Below are 24595 nucleotides of genomic sequence, written 5' to 3'. Positions count from 1 at the left end.
GAAATTCCCAGGAGATCTACAATTTGCCTGACAAGGAATTCTAAATAATTACCCTAAAGAAGCTCAATGAAATATAAGACAGATAAACGATGAAAAAAATTATGGATAACAATGCATTAAGAAAATGAGAGTTTTGGGGCGCCTGGGTGGCGCAGTCGGTTACGCGTCCAACTTCAGCCAGGTCACGATCTCGCGGTCCGTGAGTTCGAGCCCCGCGTCGGGCTCTGGGCTGACGGCTCAGAGCCTGGAGCCTGTTTCCGATTCTGTGTCTCCCTCTCTCTCTGCCCCTCCCCCGTTCATGCTCTGTCTCTCTCTGTCCCAAAAATAAATAAAAAACGTTGAAAAAAAAATTAAAAAAAAAAAAAGAAAATGAGAGTTTTAATTATAAAATAGAAAACATAAAAAAGAACCAGACAAAATCCAAGAGCTAAAGAATACAATGATAAAACTGAAAAAAAAAATTCAGTAGAGAGCTTCAACAACAGACTTGATCATGTGGAAGAAACAATCAGTGAACTCAAAGACAGATCATTAGACATTAGCCAGTTAGAGGAACAAAAAGCAAAAAGAGCAAAGAAGAATGAAAAAAGTGTACATGAATTATGGGAACATTATAAACATTATAAACATGGCAATCCCAAAGAGAGAAAAGAGGCAGAAAGATTATTTAAAGAAATAACAGCTGAAAACTTGCCAAATTAAGGGAGAAATATGGACATCCAAGTACAGAAGTTCAAAGGATCCTAAACAAGATCCACCCAAAGAGGATCACTCTGAAACATACATAATCAAAATATTAAAAGTCAAAGATAAGGAAAAGGTTTTGAAAGTAGCAAGAGAAAAAGAGCAATCATATACAAGGGAACCCCTAGAAAGCTATCTTTCTGCATTGATTTCTCTACAGAAACTTTGTAGGTCAAGAGATGGAGGGATCCTAGAATGGAATGCAGAATGTGAAAAAGATCTGTCTGTGCTACCAGTGTATGAAACAATCTCATTGAAGAGGGTGGAGGCAAACCTTTTGACCTAAGTAGACGAGTGGAATCTATAGCACCAAAGGAAAGCAAACTTTAAGTAAGCATTGTGCTCTGTTCCAGCGGTAACACTGTTTCCCATGTGTATGAGTTAACAATTCTGAAACTACTGTAGGTGTATACTGGATTAAACAATTGAGTAAGTAAATAAGACAATGGGAGCCAGGCTTCTCAGTGATGGATTTGGAGGCTGCAGACAATCAAGGCTAAAATAATTCATGTGGTAATAATGGATTAGACTCAGAGACTTCAGTGTGAACTCATGTCTAGCTTAATATAGTACTGATGTTCACATATAGAAATGTTTATAGATATGTGCATATATATAGGTTAATATATATACATGTATTCCCTTATTCTGTCAGATGAGGGAGCCTAGAAGCAATGACCCCCAAGTAGCAATGAACACCTAGATCTTGGTTTCAAATAGCATTTTCCGTTCAAAGAAAAAGGCCTTTTTTGGGGAAATGGCTGGTTCCAGCATTAGGTCAGGGAATATTAAAAATGAGCTCAGAATATCTTATAGTATCAAAAAGTACCACAAAAAGTAAGGAAGCAAGGAAGTGTTCAAAAGCAAGGCAAAACAAAACAAAACAAACTCCCAAATCCCAATGATCAATACTGGTTCATTAATTGTGACGAGTGTACCATAATAAGGTATGATGTTATTAACAATGGAAGCTGGGTGTGGGTGAATGGAAACTCTTTACCACCTTCTCATTTTTTCTGTATATCTAAAACTATTCTAAACTAAAATGTTTATTTAAAAAGTCTGTGCTGGGAGTAAATTTTTTTTTCTTTTCTTCCCTCACAGTAAAATGTTTTCTTTGATTTGTAATTCTATCGTGCATGTCATTTATACAGTAGCCTAAAATAGAAAAGCCACCAAGATAGACTCTTACTAATGTAGTTTGTTACTGAATATACCCAAGAGAAAAAGATCAATGGGAGACAGAATGTCCTTGCAATATTCCAGTCAGAGACCCTGAAGAAAACCACAAAATTCTTGGAAAAATTTCCTATAGGGAGAGTACAGAGAACCTCAGGAATCAGCTGGGAGTGGGGCTGTGAGTTTGCCCTTTTAGGCAAGTACAAAGGTGATTCTTCTTCATACTAAAGATAATGGATCACTGTTTTATCATGTGATGTGCTACTGGACACATAATATATACTGTTTCTCTAGACCCTCTTTAATCTCTATCCCTGGGAAATAGTCATTTAATTCAAGATTGCTATTCAATCTAACTGAACCATGACCAGCTCATATTTCTCCAATTTTCTTAGAGATTTCTATAAAAGACCTTGCCTATACCCACAAACAGCCTTACAAAGAACTTATGACTAATAAATATCCCTGACCCGAACACTTGGGGTGTAGAGATGAACAAAATAAACCTGCTCCTCATCCTGATAGAGATTACAGTCTGGTGAGAAAGACAAATATTAAGTAAATAATTATCCAGACAATGAATCAATTGTAAAGGTGAAAAATGCTATGAAAGACTAAGGATTTAACAGGAGAATCTGTCCAATATTTGTGTTTCTAGGTGGAGAGGGGTCAGGAAAGGAATCCATAATGAAATGGTGTTGAACCTGAGACATGAGGGATGATTTGGGTTGGCTGGATCAAAGCTGGGGAGATGAAGGAAGTGTTGATCAAGAGAATGAGAGGTTTACAGGCAGAGGGAATAGCATGTACAGTAGGTCTCTGTGGGAAAATCCATTGCATGATACCGCTATAGAGACATCGAGATTTGAGAATTAGATTATGCATTCAACCAAAGTTGATCAGATTTTTATTATGTGCCAGGTGTTTGGATGAAAGGGGGCCCTCTGTGGTTGGAACACACATAGCATGGAGAGAAGGAAAAATATACTAGTATTAAGTCTCTTAAAACTTCATTTCACAAAATTCAAAAATTATACCACTATAATCTTTGTAGAAGTGTTCTTCAGACAAGATAGTCCCTTGGATTTTTCACTCTATTTTCTGCCTTTTTGAATATTAGGACATTAGGTTCTCTCCAGACTTGTAGTAGCTCATGTATTCACCAGAATTTCTCAAAAATTAATCCATTGTATATCCTTCAGCCAACTCACTGGCAAGTTATTTTACCATTTTTGCAATAATTCACCTGCAAATACATTATTTGCAATTATTGCAAATAATTATTTGCAATAATTCAACTGGCCTCATTTTGAGATGTAACTGTGTCTCTTTAAATATATTATGTTCTGGCTTTCAACGCCCTCTTTTTGGTGTGTTCACTCTACTCTCTATAGTTATTGGTCCTGCAGGAGAATACAAATACAAAATAGTTCAGTGTCATTTTCTTCCTCATAATACATCAACATTTCCTCAAGCTGCCCCATTGCCGGTTTCTGCTCCAAAAAGTGGTGTTTTAATATCTTTATAACTTTAAATGCATTGTGTACAAGAATTCCTCAGAAAATTCTTTTTTAGAAACATGTTTATTTATTTTTGGGAGAGTGCAAGCAGAGGAGGGGCAGAGAGAGGGGGGCAGAAGATCCGAAGCAGGCTCAGTGCTGATAGGCCGACAGCAGAAAACCCGATGTGGGACTCAAACTCAGGAACTGTGAAATCATGACCTGAGCCGAAGTAGGGCACTCAACGGACTGAGCCACCCAGGTGCCCCTCCTGAAAACATTCTTAAGTACAACTATTTTGTCAGTTTCACAAATTTGTCTCTTTAAATCAAGTGTACCAGAAAGCTTCCTTTGTGGAAATATCAATTTTATTGTTTCTGCCCCCATATTCTTCCTCATCAGAATCTCTTCCATAATGATGTCAGCAGAATTACATTTTTGGGAGCATTTTGAAAACTTTTGAGGTCTTTCTTCTTAGGTTCCGACTGCCTGAATCCATTTTCACTTTGTTCTCAAAGTAATAAAAAATACTTCCATCTAAAAACATGAAGAATGTTGGTTGAATGTCCTGGAATTTTCTTTTGTTGTTATTTTAAAGGTAGCATTGTTTCCTTTCTTCAAGGTTCTTGTCACTTTTACTTTACTAACCAGTCTTTCCTTCTTGGTCATTATTAAGTTCAGAATAGCAATTTCCCATGTTGCTCCCACAACAGTTTAAGAGGTAAAACTGTCAGTAGAAACAATCTAGTCACTAACTATATTGATAGTCCAGGCTCTCCTCTCAGTTTAGTAGCCTGAGAGCATTTTCTTTTTGTAGCCACTTGGGTAGAAGTATTATGGCTGTTAACTTAGCTATAGTTCAGCACCATAACTCATATTGTATTCTATGAAAAAAAGTTCTGGAACAAAAATGAGTTGTTGATACTACAGTCCACAAGGTTCTACATGATTCTGTTTTCCTTTTCAACTTCAACTCATATTGATACCCTGCTCACACACCTTCAGACACGATCTAATAACACAGCAAGATTTTTTTTTCCTTGGGATGTTTGTTTATTTACTTCCCTCCGCCTGTGCACTGTTTTCCCAATACTCTGCACAAAGATTTCCTTCTGAATCTTTTAAGTTTCAGCTTACCATTTTCATTTCTATAACAATCTATTGTTTATTTCCTCACACCTTTTATTATAACCTAAAATTATAATACTTATTTATGTGTGTTTACTGTATTATACCAGTGAAAAAGTAAATGCTAAGAGGTAGCAAACTTTTGTGTCTTTTCATTATGATATACTCATGTATACATGTGCTCACGTATATGTATACATATGTATAAATCCTCAATAAGTAATTGTTAGAAAAGGCAAATAAAAGATATCCTGAAATTTTAAGTTCTTTGCAAAAATGAATTAGATAAAATTGTTGAGCAGTTCTTTGTTGTACTTAATTACTGAATCAGAACAAGCAATTCATACTTCTTTTGAATAATTTTTAGCAAAAGGTCATAGAGAAGTGATTTCGGTAATGGCAGGCAAAGTAACAGAGACCACCTAGATCATCTAGAAAAGAAGACAAAATTACTAGAAGAAACAGGAAATTAACAAGGTGGTGAAGAATTATGAAGCAAAGATTCAGGAATAAAGAGAAACTCAGAGAAGTGATCCTGACATTTGGGCAACAGTTCACAGTGGGGAAACATCTGCCAGTTCTAAGACAAGGGTCTCAGAGAGGGAGAGCTGAACAAGGCTTTAGTCTTGTAGGACTATAGGAAAATTTGGTATCAGAATTTAATGGAAGGAATAGCACTGGCAAATCTCCCACCTTTAGGTTAGAATTTGAAAGGCTACATCCTAGAATAAGGTTGAACCAGAAGTAGAAAAGCCCTTCAAGAAATCAACTTTTTTAAATTCCTACCAAGGGATCTAAGTAATCCATGATAATTAGCTTTTCTGACTGCATAGGTCTCACAATAATTTATTTAACAACACGTAATTGTTTAATAGATGAATTAAGAGTATCCTAAAATATTTGCTTTTTTTTCAAAATGAGCTAAATAAAATAGCTGAACATTTCTTTGTAAAATTTTTAAGTTACTCAAAAATATGTGTAAACTTAGCAAAAGATCAAAGAGCAGTAACAGAAAAGGTAGCAAAAGTAATTCCACTCTTGGGGAAGTTAATGTCACCATAGGCTTCAGATTATTTCCATAACATTTCATATATGATGTTTACATATATGATTCCAGTAAAAAATGGAGTAGTTCATGAAAGCAATCACCAGGATGTAAAACCAAGAAGAACAGAAGCACCTGGATGGCTCAGTCAGTTAAGTGTCCAGGGCTCAAATTCACAAACCATGAGATCATGACCTGCTTGGAATTCTCTCTCTCTCCCCTTCTCTTCCTGCCCTCCCCCCACCTCTCAAAATAAATAAATAAACTTAAAAAAATATTTTTCCTATTTTTCCTTCTATTAACTTCTAGTTAAAAAATCACTTTACTGTTATTTAGTGGTTACCTAGGAGATTATAATATACATCTTTGATGTGTTTAAGTATAATGTAAATTAGTAACTTTTTAACCATAAAGCAAACAACATTAAAAGACATTAGAACATGTAAATTCTATATATCTCTATGTTTTATGGTATTTTTATTTTGTTTTAAATTTTATATGCAGTTTAGACAGCACATGATATTATTATTAGCTTATAAAGTCAATATTCACTTGGGTTTCGTCACATATTTATCTTTCTCATTGCTCTGTATTTACTTCCCTCTTCTCATGTTTCCATCTGGGATCAATCTACTTTCACCCAAATGACTTCCTTTATTATTTCTTTCAGGTGAATCTGCTATTGACAAATTCTCTCACGTGTGTATGTATCTATGTGTGAAAATATAGTTGTTTCATTTTTGAGAATATTTTTGCTATAGAATGCTAGGTTGGAAGTAATTTTCTTTCAATACTCTGAAGTTGTTATATTTTATTTTTTATAATACTCATTGTTTCTATTTATAACTCAGATTTTGGTCTTATTGTGACTCATTTGATGATATCGTGCCTCTTTTTGGCTACAACTAAATATTTTCTTTGTCTCTACTCTTTGGCAGTTTTACTCTGATGTGCCAAGGGGTGTGTGTGTGTGTGTGTGTGTGTGTGTGTAGTGAATGTGTATATGTATAAATGAAATTAAATAAATATTTAATTAGTGAGTTAAATTCATCAATAATAAAATGAATATAAGGTAATACAGCAATAATAAAGTATTTTACTTCTATCTTCATAGAGAGGATAAATTATGCTTCTTACATACCACATTCTAAGGCTAAAAATGTGAAATACATTCTAGACAGCCTTTCATAAAATATTGAAAAATAAATATTTGAAAAATAAAAAAATGACTGCTCCATATCTTGAAAATGTGAACAACCAGAACATACACCAGCTCTCCTAGATATTAGAAAAAATCTTAATGTTCTTATATACTAAATGAGAGTTGCTTCTTTTTTCTAGAAGTAAAATGTCCAACCTTTGAGGTCTCTTATCTCTTGTAGGGTAGCAAATGGGTAGTGGACATGTTATGGCATCATTCAGCAAATTGTATTTCCAGTTGTCCTTTATGGCCAGAGTTTCTTTATTCTATTTTCATTACTAGTACTTTTGCTCCAATATAGTAATTTTATCTTCACAGGAAGAGATTCAAGATTTTTATTTTGCTAGCCTGAGAATGGAGCTTCTGGGTACTCTTTCTTAATGGGTTATGCAAGTTACCAGCCTTGTCTATGCTTTTTTAGTTCAGCAATGGCACAAAGATATTTCTGTATTGCTTTTTTTCATGGTGTAATAGATTCTAGTAAGATTCCCATGAGTTAGATTCTGTGGAAACATTTTCCTTACTAAGAAAAAATGCATGTGAAATTAACTTGCTTCTAAATCCTACTGGAAGTGATGAAACTTGATGTTTAATGATGTTCCCTTGCGATTTGGACTGCACATTTCTAAGACTGGGACAAGACTACAATTAAGTTCCTAGTTTCCCTTACTGCCCAGAGGGAGAGTTCATCCGAGCCAATCCAGGCATTGCTTTCTAATAATTTCTTTTGCATCCACTATGACAACACAACACATTTTACTCTCATTGAAGTCAGAACTTTCATCCTATGTCTAACAAAAATTCCCAAGTTTACAATTTCATTTGGTATTCTGTTGTTCAGATGAGAAATGAGAGCTTAGGATATTTTTTGAATGAATAAAAAATGCAGAAGCTTTTGTTTTTACTGGACATTTTTCCTCTGTCCTCCATCTATTGCTACTGTTACTCAGGGCATGGAAGTAAAACATAAGATGATGGCTTGGTGATGATTGACACGGTTCGTAGAAGGGTTGAGGGTATTTTAAGGCTGGCAATTCTGCTCTCTGGTCTTAACTTTTTAAAGCCTGGATTCTAACTTATTTCTTCTGTTTAAAACTATACATTCTCTAGACTCCTAGGTGAAAAACAAGAAAAAAGATACATAAAAATAAGATTGTGAATAACTTTGCTTTCCATAGAATTCTAAGATTTAGGAGAGAGAAAATATCCGGGGGGGGGAAAAATGAGCCATAAGTAGTTGCAGTATCTTAGCATATGTAAAGGAGAGTTCTTTGCTTCCTTTTGATGTCTCCACTGCAAACCTCCCCCCCCCCCATTTCATTAAGAAAAGTGGCATGCCTCCTGGATTCTGGTGACTGATGCAGGAAATAACCAAGTCAGGACAGTCACTATGCAATGATGAGTCAGCAGAGACTTGAATGACATAAAGAGCAATCCAGGAAAAGATCCATGAGAATAGCAATTCAGGCAAAGGAAACAGTAAGTGCAATGGTTCCAAGGCAGGAACTAGCTTAATACATTAGGGACTAGAAATAAAACTGCTCATTGGAGCTTAGGGTAATATTTGCAGCATCATAGGATTCCTTGTGGTTTCTACCAAGATCTATTGGATCTATTGGTTTTGAAGAAGCTCTGAGCTTCAAGAAGCAAGTGTCTGACTCCCCTGGCCTGCTGTAATGAGGAAACTAAGAGGAGATATCCCATAGAAAGATCCTAAAACTATGTAAGTGGCAAATTCTCAGTCAGCCTCAGCTGATCCAGCCCATAGCCATTTGAGTCTTTCCATCTGATGCCACAGATATGATGGAACTAAGGATGAGCCATCTTTGCCATACTCTGCCTAAATACCTGACCAACAGAACTGTTAAGAGATAGTAATAATAATAATACGGCTCTGGTTTTAAGCCACAAAGTTTTGAAACAGTCTATGAGACAGCAATGATTAGAACAGAATTTGGTTCTAGAAGTAGAGGGCCGCTATAATAAAAACCCAGAGTATCTGCCATTGGCTTTGGGACACAGCGGTAGACTAGAGCTGAAAGAATCTCAAATAGACTGTTAGTAAGAAGCTGGAAATACCTTGGGGGAACTGTTGGCAAGTGCTTGGAGGAAAGTGAGGAAACTATTATTGCAGGAAAAAAAGAGAATCTTGTTATGCAGTGGCAGAAAGTTTGACAATATTGTTGCCTATTGTTGCATGAAAAATACAAAGGGAACCCAATGAACTCATGAATCTGGCAGAGGAGATTTTTAGGCAGAATGTACAAAGTAACAACTAGCTTCTTTTTGCTGCCTGTAATAAAATATGAGAAGAAGAGATGCACCAAAGAAGAAATCTCTGAGTTTTTTTTAGCATAGTTTAGAGAAATTTTATAAATTTGAAAATAAAACTCTCTTTTCTCAATCCCTCCTAGCGAAAGAATATCAAAATAAGAAATCAAATTCAGATGGGCCTATAAGATTCTTTGTTAAAATCTCAAAAAGGTATAGTTGGTGTGCCTTACAGACACTTTCACGTGGATAAAAGGCATCTAACAAGTGTAAGGGCATGCCTCATAGACCTTCTCTGTTAAAACAAGGAAACTCTGAAGTCTTCTGTGGGTTTTGTATCACAGCAGCCTTACAGAGGACCCACGGTTTAGATGGACTCTGAGAAAAGATTTCGGAATTTATCTTTTGTTTAATGGAGTATATCATTTGATACATGAAGCAACTAAAGGAATGAAATTATCTTGGACTGAAAGGGGCAGAGAAGGTTCAAAATGAAGCAAAGCTTTTGGACTCTAACCTACTTCAGATAAGAACCAGGCTGAGAAGCTTCCTTCTATTTAGGAAGACTTTTTCTTCTTATTTTTAAACTATAGATGACTAATATTAGAACAGGGTATTAACTGAAAAATATTTCACTAAGTTAATTTAGAAATTAAGAGGACATTGATCTATAAACCCCCTAATACCCATCAAAAACCTTTTAGCTTTGCAAACTTATTGGATATCACGGGTTTTGTAATTATCCAAGGAAATACCACCTTTAGAATTCTTAAGAAAAGGAAGCAGAGATGAAAGCATTAGAATTACATTGTGAATGAATGAGATTGAAACCTCTGGAATCCAATAAAATAAGAATCCAATACCTAAAATTCTAGTTATAGGAACTTGGAGTCATAAAGAACAATTTCTTCCACATTGCCCGCAATATTCAACAAAATTCAACACAAATATTATTGAAAAAGACAATTTTTGCGGGCAACACACCTTGTTTCAATATTACTCCAATAACTAGGAGCTTGATTTCAGGCAATTAAAGTAACTTCTCTCTATGTGCATGCCCTTATCTATAAAATGCAAATGATCATAGTACATATACTAAAGCACTGTTGTGAGAATTAAATGGAAGAATACAGGGAAATCATTTAGCACAGAACCTGGAAGATGGTAGGTACAAATAATGATAACCAGGATCACCAGTTGCAGTATAATCTCCACTGCAATTATTTTATCATCATCACCATCTTCTTCATTATTATCGTCATTGAGCATTGGAAGCCAGACACTAAATTGGACATTGGGGGATAAAACTATGGCCAAAACAGACTTGATTCCAATTCTTATGGTCTAGAATGGGAGAAAAACAGTTGAACAAGTGATTATAATTCTGGTTTCTTAGTGTTCTGATGGTGGAAATAAAGAGCGCTATGTGCACACACAGAATACTGAGTGCATACAGTACTATGTATCTTAGTGCATCAAGGAAACCCTTGAGAAAGTAATCATGTTTAAACTGAGATTTGAAGGTTGAGTAGCAGTTAACATGTGAGGAGGGCTGAGAGGGTTCCAGAAAACAAACAAAACAAAACAAAACAAAATAAAACAACAAAAACAGCATGTGGGAATGTCCCCAGCCAGTTTAAGGAAGAGAAAGTATTGGGAAGAAAAGCCCCAGTGAGATGAACAGGGACATTTGAAGGAATTTGGATTCACTGTAAGTGCAAGAGATAGCCATTGAGAGGTAATCAATCAAAACAGCACGGACATCTTAAATATCTTTATTCTCCGGAAGACCATTTGGACTGCAGCATGCAGAATAGATTTTGTGACATCATACTGACGACAGGGAGCTCTGTTACAGAGCTGTGGATACCTTGCAGGGTAAGAGACGTTGACTGCTTGGACAATTAAGAATGGAAGAAAGTGAACAGACTTGAAAGATGCTTAGGAGAAGGAACTTTCTGAACTTGGTAACAGAGTTGACTTTGGATATGAGATAGAAAAAGGAGTGAGTCACAAATGTTTTCCAAATGTTTAGCTTGCGCATATTGTTGTCACTCAAAGATTTCAGGAAGAGTTGGAGAAGGCTCAATTGGGGATTGAAGTGGTGGGTGATGAGTTTAGTTCTAGGCATTCTGTTTGCTCTGCCTTTGGAACAGTTTAGTTAGAGTCTTCACATACGCTGTTTAACTTGCTTCTACTACCCAATATATACATTTGGTCTTTGCCTAAAAGGGGTTAAAACAACCTATTGAAATGATTAGTAGTAAAAGCAGGGAGTATTGTGTTTAGGATTAGGGAGGAATGTGTATTGTGAGTTTTCCTTTGGCTTACATTTCATTAATAAATTGTATCACCCATCAGAGTAATGAAATGAAATCAACCAATGCTGCTCTTAAATCAATTTAGCTAAATGTTCAAATTTAATTCTGGCAATAAAAGGGTTCAAGACACTCAGAGAATAAAAGAGATTATGTATTTAAATATAGCATTGAAATAGACGTTTTCTCCTAACAGAAATTCAAAATGTGTTTTATATCTCTTGAAAACAATTAATTGTGTGGTTTGGTGTGTGGTTTAACATTTTAAGAGGTTGATTTTATCAAGGTAATCCATATTGTAGTTTTATATTATTTTTTTATTTCTGTCCCCCCAATTGCATGATATTCTGTGCCATCCCATAGTTCTATTTCTTTAAGAAGTAAATAAAAATAAAATTGAAAAGTAGGTTTCCGTGGTCTGGTTAAAGGAGATGAATTTCAATAATGTTTTCCTCTGTCTGTATCCTCTTTAGAACTGCTCCTTTGCCCTGACTGTTATTTTTACTTCCCTCAATTCCGTTTGAAACCTGCATACAGTAGCTTTTCAGAAGCCTGCTCTTCTACCTGTCTAGATGTTTTCCTAATAATGAAGCTAAACTGGTGTGCCTATACCGGCTTTAGTTTTATTGCTAGTCTCTTTCAGCTTAATTTATTTCCTGGGGAGATCAACCTGATTATTTCCAATCTTTCACAGTACAATATTTGTGGCTCCTGGTTTCCATTCTTCTCCTTTTGTATCAAAGAAATACAAACAGAGTCCTCTTCAAAAATCTACTGTTTTGATTATGTTTTTATCATACACTGTTTATTTAACAGAAGGAGGAGATACCGCTCTGAGATCTTCTGACAATGAGTTTTCAATTCACTAAACAATTGGTATCTTTCAAGTTTATTTATTTTTTTGGTCATGTCTAAATTCTATTTCCTATTCAAATCATGGTTCTACATATATTCAAATCATGGCTCTGCCATTTACTCTCTGGGACACAGCCATTGGAATTAAACACCTGTGGGTTTGAATGTTACCAGCTGTCTCTTATTAGCTGTGTGATATTGGGCAAGTTATTGTAAAATTTCAGAGTCTTAGTCTCATTAGTATAATTCTGGTAAAATCAGAGGCTGAGGATCGAATGAGTTATATCTAAAACTGTTGGCATTTTATTTTGTACTTGGGTACTTAAGAAAGTTTTGACTATTGCAATTACTAATAATTCTTTTTCCTGAACCACTCTAACAATCTCTTGCCTGATATGAAGAACATGAGTATTTCAACACTTGCTTGTTAAACTTACTGTAATGAATAATAAAATAATATGTATCTATAGCTTATCTTTTAATAAATGTTAGCTCTCTTCCTGTCCCATCCCTCCTTGATATATTCTGCAGATGCAATGTTCAGCTAATGTCTTGTCATATTTTTTATAAACATTCACTTCAATATAGCTTCCCATGGACATTTCCTGAAGCATAGAATGCTTTTAAAAAACATAGATTTCCAATTGCAGAAATTGGTGCAGAACAAATGAACTGAATCAGAATCTCAGGGTGGAGACTTTTGCATTTTAAAAAGCTTCTCAGGGGAGTCTGATGCACTTCAAAGCATAGAGCTCTCCTAATGCTGGGGAGTTACAAAGAAAATTTAGAGAGTGAATCTATAAATGTATATAATGTTGTAGAGTAAGTCATACAAGTATGAAATAATTAGCAATAGAAGGCAGGAAAGTACTAAAAATACAGATTATAAAATTTTAATGAAATGTCTTATCTAGCATCCGTGACCTATTGAGGAATAGGAACATTAGAAAGTAAAGTGCACTTTATTGATATCTGCCAAAAATTTAACACTTAGTGGTAGAGCAGTCATCCTAGGAAAAAACTACTGCATCTTACCCCCTATGTAAGTTACAATGACTTCAAGTAGTGTGGTGTGAATAATGGGCTGCTCCATTTACTAAGGTTATCTATCTATATCTATCTATCTATCTATCTATCTATCTATCTATCTATCTATCTATCTATTATCATTTATCTGTCCATCTACCTATCTATCATTTATCTATCTAACCTATCATTATCATCTATCTATTATCATAATCTATTAAAATTAATGGCTGGTGAAGAGGACTATGGCCCAGAATTTTTTGCAACAAGAAGGCTATTTTCTTTTTTCTTTTTTTAAATTTTTCAACGTTTATTTATTTTTGGGACAGAGAAAGACAGAGCATGAACGGGGGAGGGGCAGAGAGAGAGGGAGACACAGAATCGGAAACAGGCTCCAGGCTCTGAGCCATCAGCCCAGAGCCTGACATGGGGCTCGAACTCACGGACCGCGAGATCGTGACCTGGCTGAAGTCGGACGCTTAACCGACTGCGCCACCCAGGCGCCCCAAGAAGGCTATTTTCAACTCTTGCTTTTAATGTTCATCAGTCAACATCATCCTATATTCGTGGAAAATTTTTCCCTTCCTTCAATGTAAAATGCCTTTTCTCAGCACTCTTGCACATTAATTTTCTAAGTATACAGTAAGCTCAAATTGGCTAACTGTCTATGTTGTTATGCTGGTTATTTATGCAAAGATTCTGGCTCATGAGAAGCAATGCAAAAATATATAAATATTTCTTGCAAATCAAATGACCAAGTTGTAAAATTAGTAATCCATGAATTCTTCAAATGTACATCCATCTTATCATAATTGTCACAAATAACTATTCTGGGTATTAAAAAAATTGTGTGTTGCATAAAATAGGTCATTAAAAGGTGGTCTATATATATATTTTTGTTTATTTATTTATTTTGAGAGAGAGAGCAAAAGCAGGGGAGGGACAGAGAGAAGGGGAGACAAAGAATCCCAAGCAGGTTCCATGCTGTCAGCACAGAGCCCGACCTGGGGCTTGAACTCACGAACTGTGAGATCATGACCGGAGCCCAAATCAAGAGTCAGATGCTTAACTGACTGAGCCTCCCAGGCACTCCAGTACATATATTTTTAAGTTAAAATAATTTGAGGAGGATGCAGACTTATTGCAAAAATTCTAGCATTTTGGTTTCATTACATCTCTATGGAATTATCTGGTATTTGAGCTAGTTTTGACCTCGGTACAAAGCAGGATGGTACAACAGATAGGGGTTAGGATTGCCGTCAGAGAATATGGTTATTGTCCTGCTTCTGTCAGTCATTAACTATGTTATTTGGTGTGAAATTTCTTTATTTGGCAATAAAAGTTACTATACATAGATGCCTAAAATGTGCAACTTTCTTAAGTATTTATTGGCCTTATATCATTTAATTCTCATATTAACTATAGTGTCATCCTCCCCATTCTATCGAAGAACAAATTGAGGTTCAAGGAGCTGTGCGATTTTATCTAGTGAGTAACACTCAGAAGATGAACTCCATTTTACCTGCCTCCATGGCTTGTGGAATTAACCACTGTGAAATACTGCCTCTCAAAAATGTATGAAATGAGGAAAATATATATCATATATTGATTTTCTTTTAGAATTCACAATATATGATATAAATGTTATTGTTAAGAGGGCAGGTAAGTAAGCTCATAGGTTTTTTTTTTTTTTTTTTTTTACTTTTCAGATAAAAGGAGCTTAGAGGAGGATGAATCAGTTTGGTAAATAAACAATGCCAAAACCTAATAGCCTAGCAACAGTATTTTTGAAGCTCATAAGTTTGTGGGTCAGTGCCTTTGGGCTAAGTTCAGCTGGACAGTTCTTCTGGACACATGCATAAGAGCAAGGCAGTTCTGCTTCTAGGAATTAGCTGTGAATCATCTAGGGGCAGAGATAAGAAGTTTTAGCTGTCGAGGGCATTTTATTTCTTTTAGGTATTCGTTTCTTTTAAATCCTTCCTCTATTATATCTTCTGACTTGTTTCCTAATGGTGGTTCTCTTTGTATCAAAGGTGTGTGCTTGCGTGCTCACATGTGTGTGTGTGTGTGTGTGTGTGTGTGTGTGTGTGTGAGAGAGAGAGAGAGAGAGAGACAGAGAGAGAGAGAGAGACAGAGAGAGAGACAGAGAGAGACCGGTATTTATGCCTCTCATCATCAAGCAGGCCAGCTAAGGTTTATTCTCATAGCACTAGGGTCAGGTTCCAAAAAAGAGAGAGGGCAGAAGTATGCAAGACCTTTTGAAACCAAGGCTTTAAACTGGTACATCACTCCCACTTCATTCTGTTGGCCAAGGCAAGCTACAAAGCCAGTACAGATTCAGGGGCTGGAGAAACAGACTTGATGGGAGCAGATGCAAAGCCACATTACAAGGGGGCATATCTACAGGGCGGGGTGGGAAATTGTGGCCGTTTCTTAATCTGCAGAGGCATTTTGCTCATGAATATATTGCTTTTTGAGGTTAATAATATTTTTAAAATTCTTACAGTGAACTTTATAAGAGTTAATTTGTTCAAGAGTTAAACTTTTACAAGTATGTCATTGTGACAGTCACAGTGTGGCTTAATGAGATCAAGCCACATTTCTGGTGGTGATGCAGTGCTCAGTTTCCATAGCCTTCTGTGATGCTGACTCAAGGATATAAAGAAAGCAGCATTTCAGTTGCTTCTCCGCCAGGGGTAATGTCCATATGGTCTTTTAAATCCTTGCTCCACACAGACCAACAAAGGAAACCACAACTGTTTTTTCCACCTCAGTTTTCCATTGCCATCTTTCAAAGATTTGCTTTCTTTTCACTTTTATCTGTCTTTTACAGAAGCATCAGGGAGTTAGTTAGCTGGAGGGGTTTTCTGTTCTCTCCTGTCTTATATAATAAAGATTGAATATTTGTTTTAGGATCTTCGCCTCTTATATTGACCAGAAAAAAAAAATAAAAGAGACTGTATTTCATTCACTGCTTTTTCTATCAATTCTTCATTGATATGCATATCTCATCCTTTTATCTTTCCGTATTTCTTATTTTCAAACTTATCTGAACTGTTCTTGAATTTCACATCTAATCCTTTATGAATCACAAGAAAAGTGTGAATTCTTCTAAAAGATGATCCTCTTGTCAATGTGATTATTTCTAGATAGCTTATATAAACTTAGACTCAAATTGATTCATTAGACCTTTGTTTTCTCATTTCCCCTCCATGATTCCTTTGCATCATCCCCCCCCCCTTTCCTTTGGTTTCTCTATAGATCCCTCAAAATGCAAATTTAATATTATCAAGCTGAAGGCTTTCATTATTGATTTTTGCCATCTATATGAGTTATCTTCCTGGAAGTCTTGTAATTTAATGTGAATATTTCCTCCATTTTAATTAGAAGGAGTAATTTATGTAAAACATTTTGCACATAGTAAGATCTCAGTAAATGTTATCTATTATTATAAATGCTACTGCTACTACACTTACTATTGCTAATTTATTTTAAAGCAAACCATATGCCTTTTTCTCCCTATTGAATTTACATTAAACTATATAAGGAACCATCTAGACAATATGAGAACACATGTTATAATTAGAATATAATTTTTTTTGGAAATTTCCTGGCAACTGAAATTTACTATCACTGTTATTTTAAGAAATGCCTCAATGATTGATAATAGTGCTAAACTACAATCACTTCTTCAGCATTTAAGCTCTATACTTTTGAGTGTGAGTGTGTGTTAGTAAAGCAAATTTAAGTTGTCACAAGGCTGGGTCCATATAGCTATTCCTTAGGTTATTACTACACTTTTACTGTCATACTGTTAGTAAATTTCTTACAAATGTATCCATGCCATATTTTCTTATATTAGTTTAGACATTGATGACCTTTCAGACTTCTTTTAATTCTTTACTTTGTTTAGTCATCTACTATCATAAAAGATAGGTGTTTTCTTAAGGAACTATTTATATTTAACTTCCTATCTTGCAGTCCTGTATATTGTGAAAACTTTTTTATTAGTAACTCGTAACTCTTATACTTTCCAAATCACAGTGTCAATATCAGTATCTGTTTTTTTGAGAGAGACTTCCTCCTACGTACAACCCAGTGTTTTACCTACTCCATGGCCTTCAATACTTTTAAGCTATACCTGTGGAATAGAGTCTCTCTCTCTCAATATACACACCGACACAGAAACACACACTCTGGTGGTATAAACTGATACGTGTTGAACTGTATCCCAGCACTACCCCCTTCAGAAAGAAAAAGAAAGAAAGAAAGAAAGAAAGAAAGAAAGAAAGAAAGAAAAAGAAAGAAGGAAGGAAAGAAAGAAAAAGGGAAAGAAAGAAAGATAGATAGATGTTGGAGTCCTAGTTTCCAGTACTTGAGAATGTGATCTTATTTTAGAGATAGGTCTTTAATGATGAAGCCGTTAAGGTGGGCCCTATTGCATTATGACAAGTGTTATTATATACAAGGGATATTTGGACAGACTCAGACTTGCATAAAAGGGAGAATGATGTGAAGAGACACAGGGATAAGATGGCCATCTGCAGAGCAAAGAGAGAGGCCTGGAATAAGTCCAATCCTCAGAGCCCTCAGAAAGAACCAACCTAGGCCACACCTTAATTTCTACCTTCTACCTCCAGCGCTTGGAGGTAATATTTCTACTGTTTAAATAGTCCAGTTTATGGTACTTTGTTATGGCAGCCCTAGCAAACTATACAAGGCCCAATAAAATTTGAGAGAGGAATTGAGCAATTAGATAATTCCTTTGGTACTTGGATATCTGTAGCTCGCCTCTGTAGCTTCTGATAGAGAACCCTGAATTTTCACTTGCTAGAGCATTATGTTCCTGGAATAAACTTTTTAAACTTGTTTTGTTTTATGTAACCATGATGTGGTGACTGGAGACCTACATTTGACTGGAAAGAGCAAGCCAGAGCCATGTGTAAGACTCGAGAAACAAGACTCACTTGTCACCTGTAAGTAGACCTCTCTCTCCTCCCAGCTGTCATTAAGGAAAAAAAAAAAATGGAATTGGTCTTAGAGATGCTCTGTCACTTGTTGGGAGGGGTGGGGCAGTGGGAAGAGAAAGGGTGTGGAGCGTGGGGTGTAAATAAGGCAGGCAGAAGCTCCAGAGAGGGTGGGGATAGAGCTTCACAGAAGAAAAATATATGAACCTGGTTGGTACAAGAGAGCTTCCCCAGACCCACCCACCCACCCACCCACCCACCCTTTCCCGAGCTCTGTGCTCTGGCGCTGGTGGTTGACGGCGAGTGGTGCGGGAGGGACCGCTCTGGCGGCGGCTGCTTGCGGGGGAGAAACAAAACCTGCAGGTCCAGGTCGGAGCCGGGGGACTTCCCCAGCAAGTGGGCGAGCTCTCCCGACCTGCGGTCAGCTCCGCCGCGGCCACGGCCAGCCGCGGTGCCCGCTCCCGGCGGGGTCGCGGAGCGCCGGCTGGACCCGCCCCGAGCTCCATGGTTTGCCCAGCCCTGCGCGATGGTGACTCTGGGCGCCGAGGCTGGCGCGGGGCGAGCCCGCAGCTCGCAGAATGAAGGCGGGGAGCGCGGCCGGCGGCCGGCGGGGGCTGGCTCCGCGACCCCAGCGCCCGGAGGAGCGGCCCAACCACCTGAACCCGGAAAACGCCAACAAGTAGTTTCTCGTTGGAGCAGGGCTGCTCGGCTGGGTGTCAGGACTCAGTCCGGCTGCCCGGAGAAGCTCGTCTACTCGGAAACCAAAGCAGAACCACTTTTCTGTCGGTCTCGTTAAGGTATCTGGGGGCGGAAGGGGAAGGGGGTGATCTGCCGGGAAGGGCATGCTGACCCTGCAGGCAGGCATCCCCCCACATTCCGCAATAGGAATGTGGAGGTGAAGCCCTGGGGAGAGGTGGCTGGGAGACTGGAAACCGGGACGCTGTCAGCTCAGGGATCCAGGGGGTGTGCCTCCAGCGGCTTTTCCCAGGGCCTCGCCCCTCCTAGAAAGCAAGCCCCCACCCTCCATCCCCCAGGCGTTTGTTTTTCTTGGGAAGGGGGGATGGGGTGGGATGCGTTGATCACTCGTATTCTCAAAAAATGTATCCTAGTTAGTGGTTTCCTTTCCCAAGTAATAATAATATTAACAACAACAACAACAACAATGTGAAAAGGAAATTGGATCAGGAAATTAGTCACAGGTCTCCTTGGTGAAAGGCAACAGCAGGGAGATTTTTGTGCTTTGACTTCTGCGTTCAGTCTTTGTGCCTGGTCCGTGAGGGAGAGTGGAGGTGAACCGGGAACAGGGCACTCAAAGAGTGCCCTGAGTGCCGGGGCGCTGCGAGCCGTCCAGAGTCCCGAGGGTACGCGCGCAGTGGGGGGCTCCCCGCCCCGTCCGGGGGCTCTCACCCAGCACCACCAAGTTGTCTCCGTGGAGGAAACTCGTTGCCTAAGCGAACTGCCTCCAGGCCAGGGGGGGCGCAGAGAGGGTCTAGGAAAGCGGAAGAGAGGGGCCAGGGCAGGGGGAGAGAAAGGGGGCAAGGGAGGAGGGGTCTGGAGAGAGAGGAGGGGTGGGGGTTAGGACCTAGGAGCCGGTTATTTGTGAGAGGGGAGGGAAGTGAAGGGTGAAAAGACGAAGTAGGAGAGATCAGAGCAAGGGGAGAAAGGTGGGAGGCCAGGAAGAAGGTGTCCTGGAAGGTCAGGGAAGCTTAGACCACCTCAGTTTTCTGGAAGCCCGGGGAACGTGTGCTGCTAGAGGCGGGGACAGAGCTGGGCGCGCGTTTCCTCCTGGGAGGGTCCTTTGCCCCTCGCCCGTCTCCAGCCCTGCCTCCTGGGACTTGCGCTGGGAGTGGGGGTGGGGGTCACGGTGCGGCTCTGACGGCCGAGATCTTTAACTTGGCGCTGTGTTCGCCTCCCCCCCAGTCATGTCTGAGCCACAGAGATGGGCAAGATCGAGAACAACGAGAGGGTGATCCTCAATGTCGGGGGCACCCGACACGAGACCTACCGCAGCACCCTCAAGACCCTGCCTGGGACGCGCCTGGCCCTGCTCGCCGCCTCCGAGCCCCCGGGCGACTGCCTGACGGCGGCGGGCGACAAGCTGCAGCCGTCGCCCCCTTCGCTGTCGCCGCCGCCGCGACCGCCCCCACTGTCTCCCGGGCCGGGCGGCTGCTTTGAGGGCGGCGCGGGCAACTGCAGCCCCCGCGGCGGCGGCCGCGAGTTCTTCTTCGACCGGCACCCGGGCGTCTTTGCCTACGTGCTCAACTACTACCGCACCGGCAAGCTGCACTGCCCCGCCGACGTGTGCGGGCCGCTCTTCGAGGAGGAGCTGGCCTTCTGGGGCATCGACGAGACGGACGTGGAGCCCTGCTGCTGGATGACCTACCGGCAGCACCGCGACGCCGAGGAGGCGCTGGACATCTTCGAGACCCCCGACCTCATCGGCGGCGACCCCGGCGACGACGAAGACCTGGCGGCCAAGAGGCTGGGCATCGAGGACGCCGCGGGCCTGGGGGGCCCCGACGGCAAGTCTGGCCGCTGGAGGAGGCTGCAGCCCCGCATGTGGGCCCTTTTCGAGGACCCCTACTCGTCCAGAGCCGCCAGGGTAAGGCCAGAACCGCCCCCTTCCCTCTGCTCCAGCTCCTTCCCAACTCTCGGTTCTCTTCCACCAAGGGCCTCTGGGGTGCGGGAGGGGGTGGGAGGGAGAAGGGAACCTGGGCTCCCTAAGGATGAGATTAGCAGCCCGTCTGGTGCAAGGTAAACTCCGGGACCCTGGCCGCCATCCTCCCCGCCCCCTCCATCCTCCACCTGTCCTCAACTCAAACAGATTTACTCTAGCAGATGGGAACTGAAGGGCAAAGGTCGACCTCTCGGTGCTAGTCTGTCCGGAACCTTGTCCTGAAACTGGTGTCGCGCTTCACCTTGAGGGTTTTTTTTTGTTTTGTTTTGTTTTTCCTGACTCTTTTGTTCCAACTTTTTCGTTAGTTTGGATGTTTCTTCAGGCCTTCTGGTCATCACGATTTGACATTTTCAGTAAGGAAGGCCTGACACTCCACATCTGACCCACTCAGAGCAGTGGCTCCAATTAGGGATCTAATCTGAAGACAGAGAAGGGAAAATGGAATATACCTGTGTGGCTGGGTGGGGAGAGGGTGGGCCAGCGGGGTCACTTTGTGAAGAGACTCTCCTGAGTGCTATTTGGGCCTGTCTCCTTCCAAGGGGGAAGAAAGCTGAATTGTTTGTCCCAGTGAATTGAGCAGGGACCCCACCTGCACGTTGAAATTGGGAGCTGGTCGTTTTCCCCTTGGGCTGTACCTGTGTTTCTTACAGGTTGACTCTGAATTGGTCACTTGGTGATGCTAGGTTAGTCCGATTGTCTAAATCTGGGTAATCTAGATTGTGGCAAACTTTATTTTACTCTTCAGATTGTGAGTCCATCCTCAATTTTTTTCTTTTCAGTTTCTAGCTTGAATGACAGTTTAAATTTAGTCCTTGAGACTCCCAATTAATTTTTCAGAATCCCATGAAGGGACTATAAAAGTAACCAATACTGGTTTCTCCAGTTTAAAGGGAATAAAAGAAATATAAATAACCAAAAAATTATACAGTATGTGAATGCTTTTTAATTATACATGAGCACAGAGTACTGTATTTAGCTAAATCTTTGCAACTGCGTGTGTCTGGTTTGCTTCTGACACTGGGAAAAAATACCCCCAAGGCAGCTTCACTATGGCTCCATCCTCATTATTGTCTTTTTCTGTATGTCAGAAGTCTCTGCATCTGAGATATTGTGCAGCTGTCTATCTGATAACTTGTCAGAAGATGTGCTTCTGATACCACTGTAGAAGTCTGAGGATATGTTTTGTTTTCAGTTTGAAATAGAATATGAATGAGACAATTTTAAGCATTGCTCCTCTGTTGGATCTGGCATTTAAATGCATACATAAATTTTAGTGTTTGAATATGGAATTAATAACTTCAACTCTGAACTCTTCCTGTTAAGACCATTCTATAAATTCAACAAGAGTTGGATTTCAAAACGAAAACAAAAACAAGTGCATATTTACTTAAATTAAATCAAAGACTCATGACCATTACATCTGTGGTTGTTTTTTTGTTGTTGTTGTTGTTTTTTGTTTTTTTGTTTTTTATTCCAGCTGAGTGCCACAGTACTCTTTCCACTTGGTGGCTAAAAAGATAATCTGAATTTGTTTTCAGGCTCATCATGTGATTTTTTTTTTTCCAGATTGCACGCTATAAAAAAAGACAGAATGTTCTATTATCTTTCCTCATGATAATATAATAGATTTCATTGTGGCCTAGATTACATAGCAAAAACTTTAACATAGTGTTTCATTTTTATTATTGCTATGGAAATTGATTTTATTGATTATTGATCAAAGGGTAGACTATTAACTTGAAAATAGTTTTAAAAAAATGTTCCTAAGATTTCATTGTAACAGTAGTAGGGTTTGACATGTAGCCATTTTAGGTGAGGAAAGAACACAGATGTATTAGAGATTAACACAAGGTCAAAGAGCCGTTAGAAGTAGAATCAGGTGAGAATCACAGATCTGGAAAGTTTCCTTGAGGTCACTTCATGAAGACCCTTTATTTTATAGATGAGGAAAATGAAGACTGCAGATGCTAAGTGATGGCCAAGGTCATACAGCAAGTTAATAGCAGATCCAAAATTATGCTGGAGGTCTCATGACGTCTTCCCCAGGCCCTTTTTACCATAACCACTGATTATAACTGACTGGTTTATGAAATCTGCAGATCATGTTGCTCTTGAGATTTAATGCAGGATAAGACGCTTACTAGAATTCTAACTTTGAAATTCTATGACCTTTGGTAGAGGTCTTTGGTAGAGGTTTTACCCTGCACCACCCACCATTAGAGTCAAAATACGGGATTTGAATTAACTTCTTGAACCTGTTTGAACTTCGCATTTTTATTGACCATTTGATATGTGATGTTTTGCTATCTTTCAGATTGGCTAACATTTGTGGGGCTTGTCTTCAGGGAAATCCCTTTTCAAGTTATTGGGGGTTGCCTAAAAAGAGTAATCAGAAGTCACCATTTTACTGAAATGTGATTTAATATTTTTATATGAACATTTTTAGTTCAGATGATGGCCTGACTTAATGTTATCTGACTAGTTTGATAAATAATATTACATCGGGAGGTCAACAGGATGAAATTAATATTTTGCATGGACATGATTCTAGGAGACATAAGTCAATTATCAAGTGGTTTGCTTCAGCTGTGGTCTTACTTCCACAAGTCTCATTCTTAGTAGAAGTTAAGTATTTAACTTTTATAAACCCTCTTTACTTTTTTTACATTAGTTCATCTTTTATTGATATACTTGAGATGAACAATTTTAACTGGCTGAATTCCTATTTCAATTTGTTATACCTGTCATCAATGTCTTTATCTTTTCCCAATATTGAGGAGATTGACTCAATTATATAACAGATATGTTTTATTTCTAACTTTTATGAACTAAAGTGCCAGAATGAAACCACAGTGATAGGAACTGGATAGATAATTAGCTGAATTTTGTAACATTGTATTCTTGCTTTTTGTTTTGGTTGGCATTTCTCCCTCCTCTATTGCTTTAAATTTATGATGTAAATACATATTCAAAAGGTCAAAATTGTTCCGGTTAACTTGGTAAAAAAGTTTATATTTTATACTTAAATGAATTTGTAAGAATAGTATTCCAAATAGAAATTTATAAGAAATCAAATATAAGTGGTCATGGAAACCTGTTCTGAAAAAAAAATGAGATCAGGAAATAAAAGGAGAAATTATTCTGTTGATGCCATTGGGTGAAATTTACAAATAGCAAAAATCAAGGATGCATAGATGTATTTGTGAAAATGTTTTGCATTGTATATTTCCCAATTTAATATCTAAGTTTAAGAGAAATGAAGGTTGTATGTGCTTTCTTCTGAAAACATTATATCGTAGGTAAGTGGACAGGTGCCAGGCCGAAATTCTTTAATTGAACTTCTGGATTTTTTAGAAGTGAAAAAAAAAATAAGATAAGGTCAACATACCAGAATCAAAATATTTTAAATAATTTGTTCCCAATATTAAGGAGCTGAAAGCAGTTATGTTTCTCCTTGCTCTTCCTCGGTCACTTGTTTATCTTTGGTTAGGTGATAGGGCATTTTGTTTTTCTTTTACCTTTAAAGAGCATAGAAAGAATAACTGCCGTGGAACCACATTTAAGATGTTGGCTTTTTGGTCTTTGGGTCCAGATCATTTTATGTATGTTCTCCGGCCTTTATCATTATGTGCAGATCATCCTGAATCATCCATGGGCTATGATAGGGAATCAATCATTTGTTAGA

General features: G+C 38.8%; 1 protein-coding gene across 7 annotated transcripts in view; it reads left to right on the top strand.

Moving 5' to 3' along the window:
* Positions 1-18205: 18205 nt before the first annotated feature.
* Positions 18206-24595, top strand: part of KCNC2 (potassium voltage-gated channel subfamily C member 2) — a 197655-nt gene continuing 191265 nt past the window's right edge. For 5 of the 7 annotated variants that reach the window (XM_030323264.1, XM_030323260.1, XM_030323261.1 and 2 more), the window contains exons 1-2: positions 18852-19030; positions 20154-20835. In XM_030323264.1, the coding sequence (XP_030179124.1) occupies positions 20173-20835 (663 nt within the window). In that variant the 5' untranslated portion in view covers positions 18852-19030; positions 20154-20172. Of the gene's footprint in view, positions 18243-18851; positions 19031-19503; positions 19595-20153; positions 20836-24595 lie in introns of those variants that run through there. The other 2 variants (XM_030323258.1, XM_030323257.1) reach the window with 2 other exon arrangements.

This window comes from Lynx canadensis, chromosome B4 (assembly GCF_007474595.2).
Source record: "Lynx canadensis isolate LIC74 chromosome B4, mLynCan4.pri.v2, whole genome shotgun sequence".
Classification (NCBI taxonomy): domain Eukaryota; kingdom Metazoa; phylum Chordata; class Mammalia; order Carnivora; family Felidae; genus Lynx; species Lynx canadensis.
Note: the sequence above shows the minus strand (reverse complement) of the source record. Positions and strands in the feature narration are given on the sequence as shown.